The sequence below is a fragment of the Megalobrama amblycephala genome, linkage group LG22 (genome assembly GCF_018812025.1).
Source record: "Megalobrama amblycephala isolate DHTTF-2021 linkage group LG22, ASM1881202v1, whole genome shotgun sequence".
NCBI classification, from domain to species: domain Eukaryota; kingdom Metazoa; phylum Chordata; class Actinopteri; order Cypriniformes; family Xenocyprididae; genus Megalobrama; species Megalobrama amblycephala.
Genome location: NC_063065.1, coordinates 17,417,143 through 17,429,494, shown reverse-complemented (window position 1 = coordinate 17,429,494; position 12,352 = coordinate 17,417,143). Strand labels below are relative to the sequence as shown.

The window sequence follows — 12,352 nt, the reverse complement described above, 5'->3', positions numbered from 1 at the left end:
TTAGCTTTAACACTATCCATTTTTTATATTTATAACCTAAATGTAAAAATCAGTTAAATATACATTATGGACAGATGCCGATAATTAAAAAAATATTGTGACATCAGTATGTTGACATCAGTATGTCATTATGATCTCCTGTAGGTGCTGATTTCCCCTTCAATGAGGAAAGAGTGATACCAGATGGAGTTAATAGGAATTCAGCTATAATAGGAGGTAAGATGGACACTCATATCTAATTCAGATGAACAGTTGCTTCTTTGAAGTTATCTGTACTTTAATGCATTAACTGTCAATGTATTCCCTTTGCAGGTATCATTGCAGTGGTGATCTTCACTATTCTGTGCACTCTGGTGTTTCTGATCCGGTACATGTTCCGCCATAAAGGCACCTACCACACCAACGAGGCCAAGGGGGGAGAGTCGTCCGAGTCCGCTGACGCGGCCATCATCAGCACCGAGCCCAATTTCACAGAGACCATCGATGAAAGCAAGAAGGAATGGTTCATCTAATAGGGGTGTACAGACTCTTTCAGAATCTTTTTTTCAGTATCAGAACTAATGTTTTGGGATCAAACTCATCACCAGTTTGAGAAACTGTCCTGTACATAGTGACTGGCTTGTCTCTTTCTATTGTGTTTTGGCAAAAGTCTTTTAAGTGTGTAATCTCTGGATCACATCTTAATAAATCATTTCACCATGTGTTCTTTTTTTACAGAAACAATTATTTGCCAAAATCCTTTCTTCTTTTTTTGTGTTCTTTTGCTTAATCTTACAAAAAGTCCTTGTGTGGAAAATGTTTTAGAAAGACTGTAAATGTTAAATGCTCTATATGAATATTTTATTTAATTCACTGCACAAACGACAGAGATTTAATTTTAAGATGACATTAGATTGTATATCATCAGTATTTCATTGAGGGGAAGAAAATCAAGGCATGCACCAAGAATTATGTCAAATCCACACTGTCTATTTGTAGCCTTGTGCACAGCTATTCTCATTTATTTCCTGTGGAAGCCTTCAGCTTATTGTTCCTTGCCAAACACCTCTCAGTCTTAAGCATTTGTTTTGCTGAAGGCATGTATCATGGCATAAAGATGTTATTTTGAGAGATCATATTGTCTGTGATTCATTTTTGCAGGCTGTGGTAAAGCGCTGGCACAGTGACATCTATCTGGCAGATTAACACCCAAATTTATACCATCAGCATTTGTCATTCTAGATGAAGGTGGAACCACTGACACCCAATGTAATGACTTAATTCAAGGTGCCTTTAGGATTCAGCCAGCTGTCAATGTAGAAGTTACTTCATCTGGTTAAATCGGTAAAGGAGAATCCTAACAGATCAAACGGCTGTTTGTATTTACTGATATATTTGTCTGAGCGGAAAGTAGACCCAATGTTCATGAGTTTAGGCACTGTTTACACTAGTGCATTTTCATTTTAAAATGGCGTTTTACAATGAAAACGATCCTCGTCTACACTGATATTTCCACTGCGTTTCAGAACCGATCTCCGTCCACACTACATGACCGAAAACGCATGTCACATGACCATTCATGCACGCTGGGCATGTGTGTACAAGTGTAAACGGTTGCCTTTGTGCAAAAATGCAGAGTTTAACTACACAATTGCTGCTAAAAATGATGACAAAGCTAGCAAAGATTGCAGTTCAGTTTCCATGTTAGTGTTGACACGGTCGTCAAGGATACACAGAGCGAACGTGGGCAGCCACGCCATCGTTTTCAAAAGTCTCAGTTTTGGTCTGTTTACACTGAAACGCAGCCCTGGCGTTTTTAAACTAAAACGAGCTCTGCCGTTTTTTTTGAAAGCCTCCATTTTTGAGGGTCGAAACGGCGGAGTAGTGTAAACAACAGGCGTAACCGTCGCAAAAGTTATGCGTTTTAAAACAAAAAAGCACTAGCGTAAACGGTCCCTTAAAAGTGTTTGGAATGCTAATGCTCTGAATGAAACATTTTATTTTGCATATATGCTACAACATTTAAGAAATTATTGCACTGTGCATTTTGTCAAATTACAGCTGCTATGTTGTCAAAAGCATTTTCATTGTTTTGTTGTTTTTTTGTAAAGTATTATTTACTTTTTAAATAAAATATCAAATAAAAAGTTCATTTACATGGGCTACAGATTAGCCATTCTCTCAGAGACTGGTTCACAGATTGATTTAAAAAAACTGATGTTGCTCACCCTCAGATTTATATGTATTCATTTGTGATAAATATCTATGTTTAGCATTATGACGCATCTGCCATGAATTGGAATAATTCCGAGCACTTCAGTCTCTGATCTGAATAATTCATTATAATTCGTTCAAACTAAATTTGATCGTTGTCTCATCAGCTCTCATATTTATGTGGTTTTGCAAACAGTGAATATGCTTCTTATAATTCAGATTATAATATTACAGTGATATTATTTTTGGAAGGTTTTGTGTGTAATGTGTGTTTGGAAGGGTCTCTGTGTTCACAATCACATCTCAGACTATAACCACAAGTTAATTTTGTCAAATATTGATATTCAAATTGACCTTTTGGAAAGGATAATGAGGGATTGCAGATTCATGAGAATGTAAGAGTCTTGATGTTTCACACTTTTATAATCTAATATCAAATTCTTCACCCCTCATTTACATTGAAAATTTAAACATTGTTTTGTATAATTGTAAGGTTAGTCAGTTAACATTCACAATAAATGAAATATATGAATATATTTTTATGAGGATATTTTGTAGATTGCCTAGCCTTTCTTTCTGTCTCATCTGTATTAGGGAAAGCCTGAATGTTCAAAATGTTCTGAAGATCTGTGAAGGGAAAAAAAATACTTGAATGTTCCTTGTAGTGAAGAAAGAAAGCTTAGATCATTTTAATTGTTGTAATATGACCCCTTTTCATTGACCTTTTACAGTATTATTCTTTAGACATTTTGAGTTTGTTTTGTGAGAGTGATTTTTTCCTCTTTTCATGACGGGAGGTCTCTTGTAAACAAAAAAATAATAATCATGTTTTATTATTATTCAGCTCAGTTTTGCTGCCTCTCATGTGGCACATGTATAGGCCTTTTTATTAAATGTAAATATAGCTTTTTTTGACCACAACAATTCAAGAAGGCTTTGACATTTTATTGTTTATGAGTAAATATACAAGTGAAAGTATAAACAATATAATATATTTACTCACCTGTATCTCATATTATGATTGCATTCTGCTTGTGCATTCAACTTGTTTTAACGGCAGCATGACCACTGTATGTGAAACTGTACATACTGTACTTTAAACTATTGTGCAATATCACAATTGTATTTACTCCTGGGGACATTTTTTTACCTTTTGTTATGATGTTGATGAGTCAGGAATGAATAGTAAAATACTTTTTATATTTAGAGCAACTCGGTTCTCGACTGGCTGTTTAGCGTAAGATATTTGTACTGACCTCTTTTCATCCATCTCATTATTGTGTGAGGCCTGATTGCAAAATAAGAGAATTCCTCATCAATGTGGCTATTCTTATGGGAAGGGAATAAAAAGAAGTACCTAACAAATGTATGTTGTGTATTTTTTCAGCGTCAGCTACATTCACATTAGATGGCACTTAAGATGTAAAGTCAAATTATATGAACTGACTAGGGGTTTATTTATGTGTTGTCTTTCAGTCTCTATCAAGTATCAGACATCACTATATTTGCATAATTCCACTGCTGTTTTATAACATGAATATTGTGAAACATGAAGAAGACATACTCATCTGTGAAAGTAAAGACAGATTCTGCTGAGTGTGGATAATGCATGTAATCCATATACAATTGAAGTCCACGGAAATAGGGGTCTCTTATGTTGACATGTTGTGATATGATCTTATTAAAACGGAATTTAGTCAAATGCCCAAACAGACTGAATGGAGAAACGGACCCTGCCTGGTAAGATTAATCTATATGTTTTCTTTGGTGTCAGTTATCTTTGAGATAGAAGTTAACAGCCGCTTGCTAGGCTACATGCTGCTGCTATAAAAACAATAGGCATATAGACGTGCTTTATATTTCAAGATGAGGCTACACAGATTATTTTCTATATTAGGGCTTTTTTGAACCTCTTTGAGATGGACTTCATTTAGAGGTAAGTGATGCTGAATACATTTATAATGTTACAAAAACAAATAAATCAAACAAATGCTGTTTTTTTTACTTTTTAATTCATCAATCCTAAATAAATATATCACGGTTTCCACAAAAATATGAATTATTGATGATGATGATGATGATGATGATGATGATAATAATAAGAAAGTAGGCAATTAGTAGAGTATAAGTAGGTAGGGCTAGGGTTAGAATAAGTTGACATGCACTTGCAAAGATACTTATAGTCAGTAAATGTCTGTTGAAGGAGCATCACAATAAAGTGTTAGCAGATATTAAGCAGATAGTCTACTAATACTCTAATAAGAGTTAGTTGGTATGTACTGTAGTTGCAAAGTTACTTATAAAGAATGTTCAAAAGGGACCATCAAAATAAAGTGTTGCCAATAATTTTAATATCACTGAATGGGTCTTTAAAACAGATCTAGCTAAGAATAGGTGAGCGATCAAATGTAACAATGCGTTTTTTTCTTTCTTTTTTTACTTTCAGATATCATTTGTTAAAGTGGTTGGAACTAAAGTGTGAGGACAGCAAGCACTGCTCAAAATCCACAACCATTATAATCAGCACAAAGTTTCAGCTAAGCATAATGCCACGATCAAAGGACATTTTTCCATAAGTCTGGTAAGGGTTACAAAGCTGTTTCTAAAACTATGGCACTGCACGATCCACAGAACCATCATTTCCAAATTAAACGCTTTTGGAACAGTAATGAATCTTCCCAGGAGTGGCCAACGGACACTGATATGTTTGTGGGTCGGCCGTAACATATCCAACTCATCCAGGAAGTCACAAGGAAACCCAAAATAACATCCAAAGAACTGAAGGCTTCTCTTAAGTTTTTGTTTGATAAGAGTCCCATCATGTCCGGTGTGAAACAAACAGGCCTGCAACAATTGACAGAAAAACATGTTTTTTTAAGAGAAATACTCATCTATATTATTATTCATAAAAAAAAAATGATTGTCATGTAGTTTATATAAAATTCATAAATATAAAAGCATGCAAGACACTAGAACACACCGGATGAATATTCTCAATAAATAACTAAAACAATAAAAAAATTTAAAAAAAAAAAGTAATAAGACAATATATAATAAAATGGGGGGGGGGGGGGGCATAAATTATTGCACACAATAAGGTATTTCTTTGGGATAAATTGGGAGTTTTGGTTAATTGTGTGAACGGTGAACATGGACACAACCAGAGGCTTCAAGATGATTTAAAATGTGACAAAACAAGCATTAAATTATGCTAAAACAACTAAAAGTCGAGATATTTCTCATTTACTTTACTTTTTTAAATATATATATATATATATATATATATATATATATATATATATATATATACACACACACACATATATATATATATATATATATATATATATGAATACACATTTTTCTAGTTATTTATGCCTTTGTTTATTTAGTTATTTATTGTTTAATTCTAAAATATTTATCTGGAAGAAATTTAATTAATATATAAATTTCCTCATAAATATAAATAAATATAATTAATATATATTTAATATATATATATATATATATATATAGTCAAACCTAAATTTATTCAGATATTTTTTATATATTTTTACTCATGGGTGCAGGACAATACAGTTGTAAGAAAAAGTATGTGAACCACTTGCAGAATCCGTGAAAATGTAAATTTTTATTTTTTTTAAATCCTATATCTTTATCAGTTCATAAGGCGTTCGAATAAGGTTGTAGTCGCCAAAGGAGGGCAAGCAGGGCGCTGGAGTCAAAAAGGCTGAGAACCATAGACTGTAGCGGAGAACACGAAAGGAGGACTGGAGGTCGCAGTATCTCTCTAGATACACTAGAGGTCGCTGTATTTCTGAGCAGTCGCTTATGACGTTTCACTCGCTCTACGTAAGGAATCTCCAGCTACAGAGACAGCACAGACCTCAGCCTCTTACAGCTCAACATTAGAAACGGGTAAGATTCAATACGTGTCAGCCGCTCAGCTTTAGGGATAATATATACCTAGTAGAAGGGTTTTGTCCAAACAAGTGGCCGTTTAGACAAAAGCTTCGCCACGATAGAGAGTTTGAATAATATATGTTGTTGTATGTCACTCGTTTTCTTTGCATTAATATTCCCCAAATCTTCTCTTCACCGTCACGTTACCTTGGACCTGAAGCTAGCCAGCACTGCAGTTATTTTAATAAGTCGTTTTAATGTATTGATTTAATGCAAAAGTAGAGAAGTGTGACACACCTTTACCTTAAATAACCTTTTTTTTCTTTGTTTTGAACACTCTGGAAACATAAGAAAATCTTGTGTTCTAGTGTTGCCATTTTCCTCCGTTTTGGTTTAGAGTAAATTGAAGCTTTCAGACAATTTTATTTTAGTTTGCTGTGAATATGCTACAAATATCCCACCCTAAGGAATGTGAGCTATTAGGTCAGAGAGTCTAGCCTTTATCTAATAAGGTTAAAGTTGACCAGGCAAAAGCGGTTTGACGTTAACAATCTGTTTTCAGTATAATACCCATAATCTAAGATAATGCATGACCGTTATAGGAGCTTCATCCCACTAACAGAGACTGCAAGAGGAGTTTATACACAGCATATACTGTAACAAAGATCTCAGCTGTGTTTGTGTGTAGCGAGGGAGCATTAAAAGTCAGTGTCCTCTTCAACCGAATCTCTTGTAAGCTGGACTGATCCTGACAGTGTGACACCACTCCATCTTGTGAGTAGGTCCTTTATTGCTGTGAGAACCAGAAGGTTTAAAACTTAATTTGGTGTTTGCTCACTCACAGATATCCTGTGGTTGGACGCTGCAGTAATCCTGAACCATCCGGTCAGCTTTCCTGACGGGAAGCATTTCTGAGAAGCAACCTGATTTTGATTAAAATCAGCCCAAAGATTCAGCCAATGCATAATGCCACGATCGAATGAACTTCCTGAAGAGTTCAAAGAAAAGGTCATTTTTCATTATAAGGCAGGTAAGGGATACAAATCCATTTCGAAGATTATGGGAATGCACAGATCTACAATTAGATCCATAATCCGCAAATGGAAAACGCATGGAACAGTGATGAATCTTCCCAGGAGTGGTCGACCAACTAAAATCTCTCCGCGGACACAACGTAAAATCATCCAGGAAGTCGCCAAAAACCCTGCAATCACATCTAAAGAGCTGCAGGCTTCTCTTGCTTTAGCTAAAGTCAAAGTTCATGATTCTACAATCCGAAGGAGACTGGACAGAATCAGGCGTCGTGAGAGAGTATCAAGGCAAAAACCACTGCAGAAGAAAGAGAAAATAAATACTCAACTCTTGTTTGAGAAGAAGCTACAGGAAGACTCTCAAGTTTTTGAGGAAAATCTTGTAAAGACAGAAGTGGCAGAAGTGGAAGTTTATGTTTGATAAAGGTCCCGTTGTGTCTTAAACAGGCTGCCTGCAACAGTCCACAGTAAAAACATGTTGCCAACCGTCTTACTCCTATTCTAGGCTTTCTTTATTTCGCACTTGTATTTACTTCTTTGCATCATATTTGTTTACTTATTGCTGTGTCAGGCATTAATATATATTTTTATATATAATATATGTAATTTTTCACTCATTGAAATGCTTCTGTGCAATACGATATTTGTACAATCATATTTTTTTCTTCATCTTATTGTTTGAGGCCTTATAGCAAAATAAGAGAAATCCTCATAAATATTACTATCATGAACATAATAATAAACAACATGCATATAAAATGTTTGTCATGTCATTAATTTGGGTTATGACTTCTGAAATATTGGATCATCTGGCTGGATATATTTTGATCTCTCTTGATTTAAAGGGTTAGTTCACCCAAAAATTCTGTCATTTATTACTCACCCTCATGCTGTTCCACACCCGTAAGACCTTCGTTAATCTTCAGAACACATTTTTGTTGAAATCCGATGGCTCAGTAAAGGCCTCCATAGCCAGCAATGACATTTCCTCTCTCAAGATCCATTAATTTACTAAAAACATATTTAAATCAGTTCATGTGAGTACAGTGGTTCAATATTAATATTATAAAGTGACGAGAATATTTTGGTGTGCCAAAAACAAGAAAATAACAACTTATTTAGTGATGGCCGATTTCAAAACACTGCTTCATTAAGCTTCGGAGCGTTATGAATCAGCGTATCGAATCATGATTCGGATCGTGCGTCAAACCGCCAAACTGCTGAAATCACATGACCGAACAGCTGATTCGACACGCTGATTCATTTATGCTCCAAAGCTTCATGAAGCAGTGTTTTGAAATCGGCCATCACTATATAAGTCATTATTTTTTGTTTTGGCACACCAAAAATATTCTCGTCGCTTTATAATATTAATATTGAACCACTGTACTCACATGAACTGATTTAAATATGTTTTTAGTACCTTTATGGATCTTGAGAGAGGAAATGTCAGGCCTCATGGAGCCATCGGATTTCAACAAAAATATCTTAATTTGTGTTCCGAAGATGAACAAAGGTCTTACGGATGTGGAATGAGGGTAAGTAATAAATGACAGAATTTTCATTTTTGGGTGAACTAACCCTTTAACAATAGGCTGCTTACTGTTAATTAAATTGTGCAAGATTAATATTGTTTTCTTCAAAATGTTTTTAAATTGCTTCCCTGACAGGAACACTGTAAAAATGCCATCTTTTCTAATCCATTTAGAACAAAATATTGCCACTTTGTAGTGAATAGTTGAAAAAACACAGGGGGAAGCCCAGTGTTTCTGAGAAATGTTTCCAGGTTGCTCATTGATAAGATATTTCCCATTGTATACATTGCTGAACATTTTGCCACATTTGATAAAGTAATAAACAAGATCTAAGGTAATAAAGGTTACTAAATTATAGCTAGTTGTACATTCAGATTGTACTTTAACGTATGTGGAGATTAAGTAAATAATAAAAATATAATTTTCGGGGAAAAAAGATAAAAGTCTATTAAACTTAACGCTTCGAGCACTAGGAGTCGCTGTGGCGTAAAACGCTTCATTTGCTCTATGGAGAAGCAGCATAGAGTCCTCACAGAGACAGATGTCAAGATTAAATATCTTTACTTATTAGCCATGATGATAACATTTTTTCTATTGTATAAATTGCTCAATACAACTTCTTATTCTATTAGGGAAATATCATATACATAAAGCAAAATGTATATCGACTGTACCAAATGGTAGACTATTTTCCACTGATTTGAAGATTTATTATGACTCTAACATCAATACAGAACAATCGAAATGCTGTTAAGACATCTAAGCTGTTGAAAAGGATACTTAATGTAATAGAAACATGATTGATTTGTGCTATAAGATACAGAATTTAGATTTAATTGTTTCATATATTCAAATATCTTTGTATTCCCCTACTGTTGTTAATAAAAAAATGCTTAATACATCATAACAATTATAGCCTACACATTTTTTTCACATTTGGTAAAAAATAATAAACAATATCTAAAGTAATAAAAGGTACATAATTATAGCTAGTTGTACATTCAGATTGTACTTAGACGTATATGAGGAAAATAAGTAAAAATGTAAATTAGAAATTAGAAAAAGAGAAATCTTGTACTAATATGGGCGCCTGAGGACTCGAGCACTAGGGGTCGCTGTGGCGTAAAACGCTTCAGTTGCTCTGCGGAATCCCCAATCATCTTCTCCAGTCAGCTAAAGCAAAGCCACTGGAAGGCAAGCCTGCAACCTTTAGCCAAAAAAGCGTAACGGCTAATGCTAAGGTTCGAACCGGCTCTGGCGGTACCGCTGTACGCAGGGAAGGAGTCTTGAACGGCGGGCACTAATGGCACTGCCATTACACGATAGGCTGAGAGGTGAGCACGTGATGAAGTTAGCCGTTACGCTTTCTCCAATGGGTAAGACCCTTTCATCTCCCTATAATACAATCTCTGCTAAAGAAACAGCAGAGACCTCGACTCATTACAGATGGACCTGGCAGTTAAGATTAAATATCTTTATATAGTTATCAGCCGCTTCGTTTAGGCATGACATATAGTTAATTAAGAGCGAGATATTTACCGAGAAGACAAATGTTTTTGTGCTTCTTCAGTAGTTAGCCGTTAGTTGCTCAAACTCAAAGTCGTCGTAACAGGTGAATAACAAATGTTTGGTTATTCTACAATGCTACTTGTTTATTTTCCATTAATATTTCTTAATATTTCTCCTGAGCGTCTGTTTAGCAGGATAACTAGCTTTTAGCTTGCATTGGTAATATGATAATACAAATATTGTCTTAAAATTAGTCTTGAAATGAACACGATTGGCTGTGAATCTTTGGTTTGATTCGACCGGGAGTCGATTGGATTCGACTGGGTTTCGAATCAAAGCGTTTTTTTTTTTTTTGCAAGTGATTCAGTTTGATGCTCGGTTCAATTAACAATGATTCAATTCCGTATTTTGTTTTAAATACATTTAAATACTTCCCCTAATGAATTGCAGGCAATAAATGTAAAATTACAATGTTTTATCCTAAAGAAAATAATGGAAGTTTCCATGCAGTGAAAGATTTAGTTTAGTTGTGGTCATGAAATGTAATAAATAAATTGCCTTGTAAAAATTAGAGTGATGTTGCTGTCACCAGAGTTGGTTAACTGCTAGAAGCAGTTGTCTATACACAATAAGGTTTAAAAAGCTAGATATGTTTTAAAAATAAAGTGATTTGAAACATGATTTATTTGCTTTTTCACAGATACTTTGCTAAAGTGGACAGCCATCTGAAGACAGCAAGAACTGCTCAGAATAAATTGGATTTTGATCCTTATCCATTAAGTTTGATCCTCAGGCATAAAGTTGCCATCATAAAGGTTCAGCAAATACATAATGCCACGGAGTGAACTTGCTGAAGATATCAAAGAAAAGATCATTTTTCACCATAAGTCTGGTAAGGGCTACAGATCTATTTCAAAGATGATGGGAATTTCCCGGTCCACAGTCAGATCCATAATCCGCAAATGGAAAACTCTTGGAACAGTGATGAATCTTCCCAGGAGTGGTCGACCAACTAAAATCTCTGCAAGAGCAGAACGTAAAATCATCAAGGAAATCACAAAGAAACCCGATATAACGGTCAAAGAACTGCAGGCTTCTCTTGCCTTAGCTAAAGTCAAAGTTCATGTATCTACAATTACACGGACACTAGGAAGGTTAGGCTATGTGAGAGAGTTTGAAACTGAAAACCAGTGCAGAAAAGAAGAAAATGAATCTCAAGCTTTTGAGGAGATTGTTTTACAGAAAGAAAAGTAAAAATTTGAGTTTTCTGTGTAAACCGAACTGGCCTACAGCATCCCAACAGTCAAACAGTGGATCCTCCAACTTTATTGTGGCATTACTTTGTATGAATCACGGGGGGTTCTGACCACCCTAAAGAAGGAGGGGTCAAAGAAAGTAGTCTAACCGTAATATGAAGCTTTACCTGTAGATATGAAGATACATTTTTAGCTCTGACTGTTTTTAAATTGTAAATATGACCACCCCTGAAATGCTCATACCATTAACATTACCTGAGCACAGCAGTGGTATTAAATGCGCTATGAAACCGCACTCATTCAGGGATATGCATTTATTGCGTGGACGAAGATCATAATGTGTTTAAAATGCATATACACAATTCATTTGAATGATAACATTTGCCCTCTTTAATGCTGTGAAGCTGAATACACGAAGCATACTGTTTGCTAAAAAATATCCTCAACTCAGAAATAGGAGTTTATCTGTCAATCAATTGTGCTTGAAAGTTGTGTTCATTTTATATATGCGTGTGTACATACACATATGAAGGCCACTGTAGACTTTGCACCCTCTTTGTAGGTCTTCTTATATAATATATAATTTTACAGCAGTCTCATTGAATGAAACTCAAATGTAAAATAAATATTCCTGTAAAAAAGAAAAAATGTATAACAAAATGTGTCATGTAGTTTATTTGGGATGGGATATTATTTGGGCTGGGATTTAAATATTGGATCATTTTTTTTGTAATGGTAGAATTTTGTGTAATGTAAAGAAGTGAACTACTATAAAGAACACTACATCATTCTAACAATATGCATTTAAGTGACTATATTACAATAGGGACATTAAACCACGGTGTACAGAGGGCATGAAAAGGCTCTGTATTTATCAAGGTTCAGTATATAGTCCATTCATTGAACTATAGAACATGAAACTGCT

The 12,352-nt window shown here is 34.8% G+C and overlaps 1 protein-coding gene and 2 long non-coding RNA genes across 3 annotated transcripts in view; all 3 read left to right on the top strand.

Annotated features, from left to right (window-relative positions):
* cntnap2a (contactin associated protein 2a) overlaps positions 1-3,558 on the top strand; it is a 445,145-nt gene extending 441,587 nt beyond the window's left edge. Inside the window, exons 23-24 of the mRNA XM_048174365.1 lie at positions 145-216; positions 313-3,558. Of these exons, the coding sequence (XP_048030322.1) occupies positions 145-216; positions 313-512 (272 nt within the window). The 3' untranslated portion in view covers positions 513-3,558. The remainder of the gene's footprint in view (positions 1-144; positions 217-312) is intronic.
* Positions 3,559-5,856: 2,298 nt separating this feature from the next.
* On the top strand, positions 5,857-7,886 carry LOC125257931. The gene is made up of 2 exons (XR_007182484.1): positions 5,857-6,111; positions 6,941-7,886. It is a non-coding gene; the product is annotated as an uncharacterized LOC125257931 (long non-coding RNA).
* A 2,158-nt stretch (positions 7,887-10,044) lies between these two features.
* LOC125258417 lies at positions 10,045-12,082 on the top strand. Its single transcript, XR_007182610.1, has 2 exons — positions 10,045-10,274; positions 10,872-12,082. It is a non-coding gene; the product is annotated as an uncharacterized LOC125258417 (long non-coding RNA).
* The last annotated feature ends 270 nt before the right edge of the window (positions 12,083-12,352 follow it).